At 36.1% G+C, this 15,796-nt stretch overlaps 1 protein-coding gene across 1 annotated transcript in view; it reads left to right on the top strand.

The window, feature by feature from the left end:
- LOC136820840 (dynein axonemal heavy chain 2-like) overlaps nt 1-15,796 on the top strand; it is an 82,867-nt gene that overhangs the window by 17,438 nt on the left and 49,633 nt on the right. Inside the window, exons 20-40 of the mRNA XM_067077076.1 lie at nt 180-488; nt 1,627-1,767; nt 2,296-2,595; nt 3,009-3,293; nt 3,749-3,896; nt 5,164-5,299; nt 5,853-5,972; nt 6,231-6,420; nt 7,205-7,385; nt 7,825-7,952; nt 8,482-8,634; nt 9,656-9,781; nt 10,504-10,604; nt 11,159-11,276; nt 11,697-11,814; nt 12,400-12,536; nt 12,913-13,053; nt 13,345-13,503; nt 14,151-14,303; nt 14,787-14,878; nt 15,159-15,357. Of these exons, the coding sequence (XP_066933177.1) occupies nt 180-488; nt 1,627-1,767; nt 2,296-2,595; nt 3,009-3,293; nt 3,749-3,896; nt 5,164-5,299; nt 5,853-5,972; nt 6,231-6,420; nt 7,205-7,385; nt 7,825-7,952; nt 8,482-8,634; nt 9,656-9,781; nt 10,504-10,604; nt 11,159-11,276; nt 11,697-11,814; nt 12,400-12,536; nt 12,913-13,053; nt 13,345-13,503; nt 14,151-14,303; nt 14,787-14,878; nt 15,159-15,357 (3,435 nt within the window). The remainder of the gene's footprint in view (nt 1-179; nt 489-1,626; nt 1,768-2,295; nt 2,596-3,008; nt 3,294-3,748; nt 3,897-5,163; nt 5,300-5,852; nt 5,973-6,230; nt 6,421-7,204; nt 7,386-7,824; nt 7,953-8,481; nt 8,635-9,655; nt 9,782-10,503; nt 10,605-11,158; nt 11,277-11,696; nt 11,815-12,399; nt 12,537-12,912; nt 13,054-13,344; nt 13,504-14,150; nt 14,304-14,786; nt 14,879-15,158; nt 15,358-15,796) is intronic.

The raw sequence follows: 15,796 nt of genomic DNA, 5'->3' as shown, positions 1-15,796 counted from the left end.
GGTAACATTTCTTAGCAAACTTATGTATCATTTATTTTCTACATTGGATATTGTTTGCTTTTCAGTTATTCATTGGTCTTAATCCTGGTATATGAGCGATTTTTCCGTTTCCCATTTAGAAATCCGTTGCCATATTGTTCATTCCCATAATGCATTATTCTAATATTCTTTTTATTTAGGATTTGAAAAACGAAGCAATGAGAGAACGCCATTGGTCAGAAATCAAATCGAGCATCCAAAAAGCGTTTGACCACGAAAGCAACGCCTTCACATTAGAACAAATCATTGGTTTAGGTTTAGATCAATTCGCTGAACAGATTAGTGAAATTTCTGCAGCTGCTAGTAAAGAGTTGTCCATTGAACAAGTCCTGAAAGAGATTGCAGAGGTCTGGAAAACATTGAACTTGGACATAGCTCCTTATAAAGATCGTGGACATCACAAATTGAAAGCTACCGATGAAATCTTCCAATATCTTGAAGATAATCAGGTAATAATAATAACAATAATAAAATTCTACAACCGCCCATTAACGGACATGGTTGGACATTGGAAAGTACCTCACCTTGAGGCCTATTCACTTAAAGATATTTTCCCATTTTCCCTAATAGTTAGAATTTTAAGAATTCAACGAATAAACTTATCAACAACAACTAAAGCTTTTTTTATGTTTTTTTTTTCATGGAGAGTTCTAAGTGGATTTTTTCCAATCGACCTCCTAATTCGATTTTCAAGGAACCATAGATTCGAATTAGAGAAGATACGAAAAGTTTGATAATCTTTTATTGATATGATGTTTCTCCATTTTCGATAGCTGTCTACCCTTGTAGGAAGGGAAGTCATTCCAGGAGCGGGGAAAGTCCCTACTTCGCAATAATAAAAAAGAACCTACGTATTGATTCCTCCTTTTTGTGTATACTTTAGACGTACTTAAATTTTCGCGAGGTCGAAAAACAGTGAAATTTACGACATTTACTTTCGCGAATTTGGGGAAAATGTTTTTCGCGAGCATAAACTTTCTTGGATCGTTCTATATAAAAATGAGAATTTCGAATAAAAATTGCCTTAAAAGTGAAAAAGAATCCCTTAAATCCGCTAAAGACGGTGTTGTTCTTCGACTTAAAAAGCATTAAATGATGATAATTGCCGAAAATTTGATTTTTACTACGATTTCGAGATTTTATAGATCTCCAATTTTTTGAGAATTTTTGGCGAGCATATAAACTTTCACGAATTACGCTGTTAAGAATTTTCAAAGACATTTACTTTTTCGCGAAAAAGGCCAAAAAGTTTCTGTTTGTGAAAGTTTGTACGCCTAAAGTAATAACTACTATAAACAGTTTATGAAATAAAAATATATGCATGCGTTTTAACTCTGTTTTGAAAATGAAACAATAGATGCGAAGAAGACACTTTCTCTATGCGCCAGGTTCAAAATACCAAATTTTTTCGTAGGTAGGGAAGGGAGTCCAGGGCCCACGCCATGAAATCGAAAGTGGCAATGAAATTAGAGTCTAAGGAGGCGTAACCAAAAGTTTTTACTTTGCAAAAAAGCCCCCACCCCGGTGGCGTGGGCCCTAAAGTCTCTCATTCCAGGTCCAAATACCAAATTTTCAATGATTTGACAGGTCACTTTATCAACGATGAAAGCATCTCGTTACGTTAAGCCATTTGAAGTTGAGGTTGACAGATGGGAGAGAACACTTTCGCTCATCATGGAAGTCATTGAAATGATTTTGACTGTACAGCGACAATGGATGTATCTGGAGGTATGATTTGTTATCTTTTCATTGAAAACTTTTGTAAACTGTAATAAAATTTAATTTAAGAAGAGTTTTTACGCTTAATTTCTAAAGTTTGTTACTGTAATAAACTTGAGCAATTAAAATCTCATTTACTTTTTAAATTTACACTATAATATACCTATATCAAAAAGCCATCTGTCTCACCCCTTGGAACAGAAGTTCATTTTCCAAGGGGTGAGACAGATGGCTTTTTGATATCACGTCCTTTCTTTAGAAATAGCGAGTTTATGTATTTGCACTTTTGAAGGTGAGGTGACTGAAGCGATTTGGAATAACTCGCAGATTTGACCCGCAAAGTCGAGGACTGTAAAAGTGCTGATTTACCGCCGTCCTCAGTTGGTCAGGATCTAGAAAAATTAGAACCTTGTCGTCTCCGTCGCAGAAAAACACACATACATAAAGTCGCTAATAACAGGAATTAGCGAACACACTACTGTGTAAAATTAAAGAATCTTTACAACTTTCCTTGAATTTTTCATTTCTCCACAACAGAATATTTTCCTCGGTGAAGACATTCGTAAACAGTTACCACGTGAATCTGCTGAATTTGATGACGTCAACAGTAATTGGAAAATCATCATGAACCGCTTAAACAAAGACAGTAATGCATTGCGCGGCAGTCAGTATCCCAACATGCTCGAGACGCTGAATGAAATGAATATCAAGTTAGAAGAGATTCAGAAATCTTTGGATATGTACTTGGAGACGAAGCGTCAAATCTTCCCAAGATTTTATTTCCTTTCCAATGATGATTTATTGGAGATTCTTGGTCAAAGTAAAAACCCAGAAGCTGTAAGTTTCGTTTCGCAACAGTTTTTAATGAATCCCCCCTTCAAGTCCCCCTTCAACTACTGATAAACTATCAAAGATAAAGTTGCACAAGTTTTCAATCCTAACGCTTTTTAATGGGGCCGGGTTTGAGATTTAGACCAAATTTATCGTTCCCAACTATTCTACTTTCTTTAACTCTCAGCAGTGTTGCTCCAGTCACATTGAATTCGAACCCATTCTTTTCACGCTCTTCCTTAAAGGTAGAAATGTGAAACAATGATCTGATTTCTGAGAAAGTGTTGCAACCTTTTTGTCTGTTGACAGAAATCATGCTAATTGACATATGAATACGTGATTCTGCCCAGCCTTATAAAACCTGGTTGCAACACTGTTGAGAAATGCAAAACTTCAAATTCAATATTTTCTCACTTTAGGTCCAATCACATCTCAAGAAATGTTTTGATAACATCAAATCACTGAAAATCTCTAAAGTGTCCGGGTTAAGTCAAAAAGTGGAAGCCATTGGTATGTTCTCCTCGGACGGTGAGTACGTAGAATTCGGACACTCGGTCATATTGGAAGGACCAGTAGAATCATGGTTGTGTGATGTTGAACGGAGCATGAGATGGACGTTGAAAGAACTATTAAAGTTGTGCCGAACAGCGCTCAAGAAAGTCGGAACTAAACGTGAAAAATGGGTCAAAGAGTGGGCAGGACAGGTAATGTACCTTTCGAAATTCTTTCTTAAATTCTATAGTGTTTTTATAATAAAAGGTGCTTATGAGCTACTTTTTGTTATAAGTGGTGCGAATCATTTATTCGAAAAGCGCTTCCGCCTAGGATAGTGTGACTTTTTGTGCCAAATTTACTTTGTGTACCATAATATCCTTTGGCAATGAAATTTCAAAAACGTCAACCATTCAAATTGCTGAGCGGACTTGATTGTTGAGTCAGATATTTCTGTCATTATAAAACTCGAGAAATTTGAAGAATCTGTTGTATTAATTTCTCATACATTCTTATGAAAAAAGTTATGCAGAATTCGAGTTGCAGACTTCTAAGGACTTGTTACCTGTGACCAGAAAGCTTGTTCGAATTATAAGTAGCTGTTTGAGTTGTTATTTAAAGATTCTACTGTATTTGAAGTTTTGACCAATTTCTTTATAATTTACAGTTATTGATCACATCCAGTCAGATCCAATGGACATCAGATTGCACCAAAGCTTTATCCTCTACCAAAGATAAACAAGACAAGAAACCACTCAAAGGATTGAGAAAGAAACAAATATCAATGCTTGGAAAGTTCTCTGAAATGATCCGAGGTACATTTTCTTCATCGAATTTTAAGCTCTCTTGCTTTTCTTCACATTTTTGTGTAATCTACCGTAATAAACCAGTTCCTTCAAAATACAATAACAATTTTGACTAACGATTGGTTAAAAGAAATAAAAAAGAAATAATTTTTTCAATATAAGGCGATGTGAACGACAAAAAACGCCTATTTCATACCCTCGCACAGCAAAAATTTGATCTGATCAAGGGGGGGCACGCAGTTACTACAAGACATGATGTGTAGTAAGTGCTTTTTCAACACTTTTTTTCAGGACCACCACCCTTTGCAGTTACTACACCTTGGTAGTAACTGTTTTCAGAAAAGATTTCCAGATACCACCCCTGTTTTTGAGTGATATCTAGACTGGAGTCGTTTATAATGCATGTAATACTAATAATAAACACAAATAATCATACGGGATTTAGTTTGTATAAACGACTGGAAGAATCCGGTGTTCCAGCCTTATAGATACCGGGCCTAGCTACGCAGAAACTTGCGTAGCGAGAAAACAATTTATTAAGCAACAACAAACTCTCAAAATAAAATCAACTCAAATGAAACATTTTTAACACACAAATCCACACACATTTTATTTTCAAGAATTTTTTTTGAGCGGGAAAAAATTTTAATTGCGATATTGACACTTGTTTTTTGTTTGGAATTAGTGCACAAAGGTTTCTAGACGACTAAAATTTACTTTTTTGCTTTATTTCTAATATGTCTGAATTAGTCGTCTAGCTTGCTAGACTAAGTGATATCATCAAAAACATGCTCGAAATTACCCTAAATTGCGATTATTTTTCAACCTAAAGCCATTGTTTTCTTTTAATTTACTTGGTTAACAGCTGTTGAGAACTTTTTAATGATAATTAGGGAAAGCATAATTCCAAAGTTGGGTCTGAGAAAAATTTCAAATTTTTTTTCGTCCATTTATAACGAAAATATTTTTTTAACAAAGAATTTTTTCACAAAAAAATTCATTTTTTGTGAAAGATTTTGAAAGTTCTTTAAAAAGAATTAAAATTTAAGCACTTACTACACCAAAAATGCCAGTTTTAGTGTTTGGCACCACCCCCAAACAGCAGTTACTACACTGTGTAGTAACTGTTTTCATAACTTCTGAATACAGTACCACCACGGTAGTAAGTGTCATACTGTCTTGTAGTAACTGCGTGCCCCTCCCCTGATCTGATTTATATTTGGTGTGGTGAAATGCGATATTAGTTTATCGATCTTTCTTTATTTCGCTTCTCCAGGTAATCTGACTAAGATTCAACGTTTGAAGTTGGTTGCATTGATCACTATAGAAGTCCATGCTCGTGACGTCATTGAAAAAATGATCAAATCTGGATGTTCTGATATCAACGCTTTTGAATGGTTGAGTCAACTGAGGTATAAAAAAGTTCACTCGAGTGACTCCCAACCTACTTTTAGTGTTAAGAATATTTTTCAACTCGTACATAACTAAACTTACCTTCAAGGAGCGATGACCGATTGGTCTAGTGTCTAGATCAGTCTTCAATTGAAACCTGGGACCCGTCCTTACTCGAATCCCTGCACCCCATCAACCTATCAGTTCTTCGATGCCTTCAAACTTTACCATTTTGTGTAGAATATGTAAAGAATAATCTTTATTCAAATAGTTGTTTGTCAGCTATCTGTTCACGATACTTAAGTAAGTCTGTCATCGCAGACGGAGGTAAACCGAAGGCTCCCTCTTCCTTAGCTCTCTACCCAAAGGTAGGGAAGGGCGCCACTCCTTACCCTAGATTGCTCCACTTACCCTTGATCCTACTCTTAATAATTGAGCAAAAAAAGGCATTGAGTACCATTTTATGCTAAGTACGAAGTCTTTGGAGAATGAACACACAATATTGCGCACCGTAGCCGAATACTCTACCTTTGCGCTACGAACCGCTAAATGATACTTACGTTTTTGTCAAAGGTTGTATTGGGACAAAGGGGTAGACGATTGTATCGTACGTCAAACAAACACACAATTTCAATATGGATATGAATATCTCGGTAACTCTGGCCGTCTTGTTATCACTCCGTTGACTGATAGGTAAGACGACCCATTTTTATTAGATTATCAGAATTCTAGTTTGGTGTTCAAAATGAGTTGTTGAATAAATATTGAAGTTAAAATGAAAATGACTTCTAAATCATGCTCTGTTTTTCAAATCAAGATAATTTTACGAAATGTCCAATAGTTTTATAGGACTTTTTTCTTAGAATTTGTATAAGCGAGAACTTAGAGCTGAGTGATGAACTCTTGCCTGTCTTTATAATATAACTCAAAATATATTTTCATCGTAAATAGGTGTTACATGACATTAACAACAGCATTACATTTACATCGTGGTGGAAGCCCAAAAGGACCAGCCGGAACCGGCAAAACAGAAACAGTCAAAGATCTTGGAAAAGCGTTAGGTGCTTACGTTATTGTGGTCAATTGTTCTGAAGGTCTTGATTTCAAATCAATGGGCCGCATGTTCAGTGGCTTAGCTCAGGTAAACTATCATTTCGAAAAGTTGTGTCTAGGGTTTTTCTAAGGCTGTAAGTAACTACTGACTATCCGAAAAAGTTTATTAACTTGGCCTATAGCCGATCTATAATTCATTTCTCTGCAAGAGAAGATACATAAAAAAAGCCTTGGAAAAAGGCAAAAAATTTTCTTTAATAACTGTCGGGGAAAATTATTGTATAAAACTAAAAGGACATGTTCCCATGAAGAGATTAGACAAAACGCATACTTATATTATTCTAGACTGGAGTCGTTTATAATGCATGTAATACTGTAATGCAGTAGTATAGGCGTTATATGATAATACGATTATTGTTACGGAATTTAGTTTGTATAAAATTGTTCCCTCCATTAATTTTTGCTTTATTTCTACTATGTCTGAATTAGTCGTCTAGCTTGCTAGACTAATATTATCCTCTTTACCTTGTAGCTTCCGTCCATAACATATCAACTATTTACCTTATTCCTTTTCGTTTCTACTTCGTATAAGAAGTAGGACCCATTCCCCAATGGGAGAGCTCATATCATATATTTATCGACTTTATTTTTGGGCCTGCTGCGCATTTTATAAGTCCGGTGTTGAATGGACCATCGTATCGTATAGTCAAAATTCTTTAAATTTGGGTGTTATTTTTACCGTTTGTGATCGATCTAAGTGGGATTGTTATAGGAAATAATTCATTTTTACTTAGTCTAAATCTAAAAACTTCCAACAAAAATATCAACAATTTTGTAGCGAATTTAACGATTTTTCCTTCTCTCTTCCATAGACTGGTGCTTGGGGTTGTTTTGACGAATTTAATCGTATCAATATTGAAGTGTTGTCTGTGGTCGCACAACAGATCTTGTCCATACTAACAGCACTATCGGTTGGTTCAGAACGTTTTGTGTTCGAAGGGCGTGAGATCAGTTTGATATGGTCTTGTGGTATCTTCATCACTATGAACCCTGGTATGTTGTAACTTTAGATTGTTAAGTTTTCGGTGGTAATTTTGACTGTTGTTTTCTACGTCCTGCTTTTTAGCATTACAGTTTCAGAAAAAGGCCCGAGGGGTATGGTGATTTCGAAAATTTGAGTTCAAGATGGCCGAGAAATGAAATTTTATTTAGAGAAATGGAATGCAAATCAGCAATAATTTATCAGTAAATAATAAAAAAACATCTCAAAATATATCGGGGGCAAAACCTTATCGTCCAATAGCTACTGCACTGTTTAGTTTTAAAATCTCGAAGTGTTTCGAACCTCTAATATTAGATTGCATGTTTAATGTATTTTACAATCGTGACAAACGCATTTCTTTCAAAATTTCAATTTTAATCTTCAATACCGACTAGTAAAATAGTTTATCTAAACCAAACTCTACTATTACTCGCATCCTTCTGTTAAAAGGTTACGCTGGGCGAACGGAGCTTCCGGACAATTTGAAGAGCATGTTCCGACCGATTTCCATGGTTGTACCAGATTCTGCAATGATCGCTGAAATCATCTTATTCGCTGAGGGATTCAATAATACTAAGGTATAAACTAAAGTTTTCTACTTTCACGCAAAAATAAGTGAATTCTATTTGGATCGCTATAACAAACGTAAATTACAAAGTGACTCCTTTCTGACCAATACACCTTTTCGACCGTAGCCGTCAATTGCTGTGCGGGCAATATTTTGTCTGTTTTACCATCCTAAAACCGTCCCAGTCTTTTTTTTTGCACCTATAGACAATAGAAAAAGGTGTAAAAAAAAAAAGGATTGGATCGAGTTTAGGGGGATAGTTGAATAATAAAGTGACACGCGCCTGACCGCACGACTACGGTCGAAAAAGTGTATACCGTTGCAATTTCCAACTGTTAAAGGCATGCTTGACAAAAATTCTGTCTCATAATAATCTGCTCTAACTTTTGATAGAATTCGAATTGTTTAGCGGTTCATTACTCGTTGAAAAATTATTCATAACTGGAATATCGCCAGTTTAAAAAGTGCCCTTTCAATTGTCAACTAGAGTCTAACTGGGGATAGTTGGACTTAAATTTTTCACCATTTATTTGTTTTAGGTGCTAGCGAAGAAAGTTCACACATTGTATTCGTTGGCCGTGCAACAATTATCGAAACAAGATCATTATGATTTCGGTTTGAGAGGTTTGACCTCCTTGTTGAGATATGCTGGAAAAAAGAAACGAGCAAATCCAACTTTCACTGATGAAGAAGTAAGGGTTTTCGCAGGTTTTTTTAGAGCTCAAAACATTCTTGGAAATGTGTTTTTATCTCCCCATAGTAAACCCACTTTGTGGAAAAGCAGGAAAAAGTAAATTATTCTCTGTTTAACTTATTTAAATGCCATCACTCCTTGACTTCAAAACTTCTAATCTTTTTTTGATTTCACAAAGCAACTAAGAAAAGAATTCTGCTTTTTATTCGGGTGGTTTATAAAAGACTACAGCATGGGTCGCGGCGACCCAGGTACAGGTTGCTCCTAAGGTAAATGACTGAAAAAAGGATCGAGTTTTTAAGAAGCGATGGCCAAGTGGTCAAAGGCGCCAGAGTCTCAAACCAGGGATTCGTGGTTCGAATCACTACTCCTTCCAATGTTCCGTTCAGTTCATAGATAGCCGAGCCGGCTGGCCGTGGACCCCGTGAAAACAATCGAAAGACTGTCTAAAAGTCCTAGATTACTGGGCTATCCACGTAAAATATCGACTCTATCTATCTAGTGATCTCATTATGATGCCAGTGGCATTTAAAAGCTTAACAGATAGGCTTTGGTGGCGAATAATGTAGGTCTACCGATATTTACGGAATCCCGGTAAATTCTCATTGGCTTATGGTTTTCTAACGGTGGTAAAATTTGGGAAAAGTGGAAAGTCAATGAGTTTGAGGATGAAAAAAAAAATACAATGTACCATCCTGAGAGAGTCCACTATCTTATCATCTGAAAATTTTACCCCTGAGCTAAAATTAATTAGGATTTTTTTTCTCTCCAAAAATCGTCCGCCAACTAGCCGAGCTTAAACTCTGTTTCAACATATATGAAAACATCAAACTAAGCGACAGAATGATATAATAAGTTTTATCTAAAGTTTTAGTTTTTGAGAAATGGGCCCGCATATAAAGCCGTCCGCCAACCGGCCTAATGACTCTAAATGGTCAAGTTAACCTGCTGAAAATGGAATGTTTGAAATATTTCATTAATGCTGTGGTAATTGTGATATCATACTATTATCGTTTTAGGTTCTGTTGCTTTCCATGAAAGACATGAACGTAGCCAAATTGACATCCCAAGATTTGTTGTTGTTCAATGGCATAATGTCTGATCTCTTCCCTGGTGTTGATACTCCTATCAATGATTATGGAAAGGTATGTTTTACAAGTTTCACGCAATTCTGGTATTTACACTTATTATACTTATTTCGCCCTTGCGACTATGATTTTTTTATCAATGAAGCAGCGCTGACCGAGTGATGTAAGTGTTGAGGTGCCAGACCCACGCACCAAAGGCAGGCTCAAGTTTAAATTTCTGCAACTTTCATGTTCTGTTCATAGAAATTGAACTTTTTGTTCTTGGACCCCTCTTCAAACATCAGTTACTAGATTTACTGGACTATGTATATCGAGTTTATCGTTCTACATCTAGTCAAATCCCAAGCTCTTCCAGGCAGGGTGTTATGGAAATATGGTGATAGACTCTCTACCTTCATTCACATGTCATTCTCTCTCTCAATCCAGCTGATAATCGAAGTATCGATTGACGTCAAATGAGCTTAGTAAAGCTCAAATTGTAGATGTAGAACGATAAACTCGGTATACATTCACTCACCATCTGGATAAGGCTATCACTATATCTCGCTAACATTCTGCCGATTGATAGTGTGAAGGTTTCGATCACAGACTTTCACCGCAATGGACTGTGTTCGAATCCCAAGCTCTTCCAGACAGGGTGTTAGGGAAATATGGTAATAGACTCTCTACCTTCATTCACATAACTGGACTAGTTGCCGAAAATATTGACTGAAAACCCTAAATTAAAGATATCAAGACATTCTGATCTAAAATTTCTAGACCATACAATTCTTTCATAGTTGAAAGCGGTGATTTGCGGTGAGCTCAAAGAAAATGGATATCAATGCCACCCTGTAACCATTCAAAAAGTCATTCAACTTTACGAAACCAAAAATTCAAGGTATTGATGATGAACATTTTGTAAATCTTTATATTCCTTGGACGAAGAGTTTAATACATTTTCGGTAGTATCTAATGACGACTTCCCATGGGTCAAATGAAGTAATCTTTTGAAAATTCGGACCAATTGGAAGCTGTTATTTCGCGGAATTTTGATTACCCATTATGCATTGCCGTGACAAGAATCGTTGATTTTTTTAACTTGTCAAGTCACTTATTCCTTAAGTTTTGTATTTTCTACAAAAAATGATCAACCACACTATAGCCTATCCAAGACGTCACGACTTTTTTATACGAAATAACGTCTATTCCACTTTGCGACTTTATCGAATGTTTAGGGCCCAGGTTTTCAGGCATCACTTTAAACTTTCGAACGAAGCTCTTGGGAGAAAAAAATCGAATTTGCGTTTGAACACTTGAAAGGCTCTTTTCTTTCACAAAATCATCAAATTGGAACTCACCAAGAAACGGAGTGAAAAATCCCGGTTTGTGGTGAGGTGCTAACTAGCCAAACAAACGAACATTTTGACTCTCTATTATTTTTTTCTTCACTAGACATTCCACCATGATTGTTGGCAAAACAGGACCTGGTAAAAGCGTGGTATGGAGAACTCTACAATCTACATTGTCAACCATGAAACGAAATGGTGAACCAGGCTTCAATACGGTCAAGGTGATCATTAAATTTTTATCACATCTATCATATCCTGAAGGGGCACGAGCAGCCTACAGGCCTCCAAAATGGTCGAATTTGGTTGAAATTTGGCACACTTGTTCATTGGGTGATTATCTGGGGGTCTACAATTGGGCCTATGAATGATTTGAAGCCACTGAAGTTGAGCCCAGTGCGTTGCGCACGTTCGACTATTGTTATTATCAAAAGATGAAAATCGATTTGCACAGTTTTTGATAACGTTACCAGGTACTCCTCCTGGGATTGGTTTAAGATTTAATCACATGATAAAAAAGCGAGCAAAACAAACTAATTTCTCAACGCAAGTTCAAGTAAGAAACAATGGAAGGCAACAAACGGCTTCCAGACCAGGGTTTTTTTATATAGACTATGCCTAAATAAACGCATTCTCTTTTCTAGGAATATCCGATCAATCCGAAAGCAGTATCACTTGGTGAATTGTACGGTGAATTTGATTTGGCGACTAACGAATGGTCGGATGGTGTTCTCTCATCTGTCATGAGACAAACATGTTCTGGTATGTTCAAGATACAATTGACTCTCGCTTATTCGAACGGGGGATCTTATTTGTTTGAATTACAGAGATTCGAATTATAGAAAGTATTTTATTCTCCTTGAAAGGGAGTGGAAATAAGTTCGAATTATAAAGAAAGATTTGAATTTTTTAATTGCAGGAGGTTAATGTAATAACTTTTTTGAGACAATAATCCCTTATATACTCTCACCTACAGAACATACGTCTTTATCTCCTAATTTTAGAAAAGATGCTTCACTTACCCAGATATCGCTGCTTATAAAATTTCTTATTTAACACTCAATATATTCTCTTTTACAACGTGTAAAGGCTTCACACCATAATACAGTTGACGCTCTCTAATTCAGTTTTTAAGGGGAATTGAATTTTCATCGTTTATGAGAGTTTCTCGTTGAGGGTGACTTTCGGTGAATTATCGTCCATTGGAGCGTATCGAATTGTAGAACGTCGAATTAGAGAGCATCAACACTGTTTCTTTCAACTGTTTTTTTTTCTGAAAAACGAGGAAGTTTCGTAGATTTTGGACAATTTTAACCAAAACTTTTTCTCCTTCCATTGTCATTCTAGATGAGAAGCCTGAAGAGAAATGGATCATCTTTGATGGACCGGTCGACACATTATGGATTGAATCTATGAATTCTGTCATGGATGACAACAAGATCCTTACTTTGATTAATGGTGAACGTATTTCAATGCCAGAACAGGTATGGTTGGTTACTTCCTTTCTCGTTTATGAAAAATGTTGATTTTTACTTCAAGGGAAATTAGGGATTTCCCCGCCTGGTTCACCAGTAATTGATATCCCAAGAAATCCTTAACGACCTTTGAAACCTTCTCATACAATCAAAACAGAGGTGTATTTTAATCACTTCTAAATATTATATAAAAATATATAGTTTTCTAGATATTTCGAAATTTGTCTGAGATTCATGAATTTTCCGTATAGGGAAAGATTTCTAAGTCGTCTAAATCGCAGACCTGTGTTTGTTTGAGTATTCCAGCAGCCCAGTTTCTGCGTGATTTATCCTTCTGATTCTACAATTACTACACGATGTTTGAAATTGCATATTTATCTTACAGGTCTCATTACTGTTCGAATGTGAAGATCTATCTGTGGCATCACCAGCTACAGTCAGTCGTTGTGGTATGGTGTACATGGACTACAATGATATCGGATGGAGACCTTACGTTGATTCATGGCTTGAAAAACGAAATGATAAGGTGTGTACAATATACACCTATCAAACCTTAACGACACGGTCGGCTTTTGAGGGGTCTGTCAATGAATTTGCCGGGAATCCGGAAATGACGTCAAAATTCTAGACTTCAGACATTTTGACGTCAATCTTCTTATTGGTAAACTCGAACCAAGTCTCCTTTTTATTTCAATGAAACGGATCGAACATATCTATTTCTAAAAAGAACTACACTACATAAATAAGAAGACCGGTGGCCTTTACAGATCAATTCTTCTCTTGCTTTTTTATTCACTTCAATACTTTTGTTTTGCAGGATACAGAAGAGCACCTTGTTCGTCTTTTCGACAAGTACGTTCAAAGTTTGTTAGATTTCAAGAGAGTCAATTGTACTGACATGGTTGCTATTGCTGAATTGAACGGCATTGAATCTCTTTGTGTACTACTTGGTGCGTTGCTGACTGAAGAAAATGGGGTAAGAATACTACCTAATCGGCCCTTTTTACGCCGGCTCTTATTGGCGTTATTTTTCTGTTGCTGGCGTAATAAGGGATGGCGTAAGGGATCGGAATTAAATTAAGATTTGGCTAATAATGGAAAAAAATTGAGCTTCATAAGAAGGGCTGGAGCAAAACGGGCTGATGAGGTGCATTTTATTTCACAGAGACACATCCTTGACGTTGTAAGATTTTCTTGTCACATTGCTGGAAAGAGCATCTCAAACTATTCTGTCTTAAGGTCTGAAATTAGAAATGAGTGGAAGGATATTATTAATCCGTTTTATGGAATCTTAGAATCAACCATTTATGAGCCTGGGTTCCTGAAACTGTAGATGCGGGAAGGAACCAACTGTTCCTTAAAGTGCCTGGCTGTTATAACCTCCTTCATCATATAGTAAGGACTTTCTAGTCCATGATACAGTTTATGATAAACTGTATGATTCGAACACGGACGGAGAAGACAAATGCACTTGAGTTAAGAAAATTTCGAGCTTTGAAAACTGATTTATAAGGCATTGTTAACTAAAAAAGATAAGAAAACTTGTTCGAATTAACGAGACAATCAATTAAAAGAGGTTCGAGTTATGAGGACCCCACTGTATTATATTTTCTATATTGTTAGATTTCCGCCATGGATGTTGATAACTTTCCACGTATGATCGAGCTATGGTTCCTATTTTGTTTGATTTGGTCTATCTGTGCGTCCGTTGACGAAGACAGCCGTAGGAAGATCGACAACTTTCTGCGTGAATTGGAAGGATCTTTCCCTTCTAAGGTATGTGGTGTTTGGAGTGCCAAAAGCTTATAATCAAACGTAATTATAAAAAAACCTTATTTCGAAACGTTAAAAATTATTGTTTGGATGTCTTGCTGCCTTAACAAAGAGACTAAATCGGAGTTGTTTCTTGTTAAAGATACTTTAGTTTATATGTAAAGAAAAAACTTGGTCGAAGCTACGTTTACCTTAACCCTTTAACTGCCGTGGCATTTTTTTACATCCTCGACCTATTTGCCAACATCGGCACGGAACGGTTTGATGGGAAAGCTTTGTCGGGTAATATTTTTTGTCGGTTAAAATTTAAGTCGAGAAATACTTTGCCTGATTCCTTTGCAAATATGTGTACCATGTTTTTTCTGCAATGAAATAGTGAACTTGCACCAGCTACGCATTTTCATGCTACAGTTCAACTGGCTTATAATGCTTACATGCCAAAGTCAACTCGGTTAACACATGAGAATATTTGTATCATTTTCACAGGACACTGTGTACGAGTACCACGTGGATGTTAAACAAAAGACGTGGGTGTCATGGGAAGACAAGTTGAGGACTGGTTGGAGGTATTCACCAACGTAAGCATGAAAATGATTTCGTTTAAAGTTTGAAGTCCGAAGTTGTCACTTGCATTTTGTATTAGATCAACACAAAGTCGTTTTTAGAGCACGAGTAGAAATTTGAACTGGATTCTCTTATGTCTTTTGATCTAGCATCATCATCTTGACAAATTCTTTGACTTCTTTCGAGATAATAAAACGAAGATATCAGAGAAATAATTCTTAAACGATTTTTAAATGGTATTTCTGCAAAATTCTTGCTAACGATTCCATTTATATTTCTGTGAATTTTTTTAAGGATTCCTTTCTACAAGATCATGGTGCCAACTGTCGATTCTGTTCGATATAACTTTCTCTTGGACACTTTGATCAAAGTCAAACGACCTGTTCTGATGACTGGTCCAGTTGGTACTGGCAAAACATCAGTAGCTCAAAAAGTGCTGGAGAATCTAGATAATAAAGTTTGGAACGTACTCACTATCAATATGTCAGCGCAGGTGATTTTTAAAATCTGTTTGTGTACAGTTGATGCTCTCAAGTTCGATTTTCAAGGGGGGTTAGATTTTCATCGAATAAGGGAGTGTATTGAATAGTAGAGAGTCGTTTATAAGTGTTTCTTGTTGATGGTGGCTTAAAATATTATACTAATAAAGAAGCTTATCAAATAGTAGATATTTGAATTGGAGAGCGTCAACTCTATTTATCCGAAGCCTTTTAGAAGTTGGTAGCGGTGATCTTTACGACATGATTTGATATTCACATCTTACACTCTAATTTTATATCTTTTAAAATTTTGAAAAAAACCCAATTACGCATAGACTCGTCGGTTGTCATTTTTAGAGATGATCAAAAATCAATAAGCCAGGAATATGAAGTAATTGTTCTTGGAACTCTTTATTTAGTTTCCGATTATTTTTCTCTTTCACAATTTGAAAT

The sequence above is a fragment of the Clytia hemisphaerica genome, unplaced genomic scaffold (genome assembly GCF_902728285.1).
Source record: "Clytia hemisphaerica strain Z4C2 unplaced genomic scaffold, Clytia hemisphaerica genome assembly, whole genome shotgun sequence".
Classification (NCBI taxonomy): domain Eukaryota; kingdom Metazoa; phylum Cnidaria; class Hydrozoa; order Leptothecata; family Clytiidae; genus Clytia; species Clytia hemisphaerica.
This window is presented reverse-complemented; position numbering and strand designations above follow the sequence as displayed.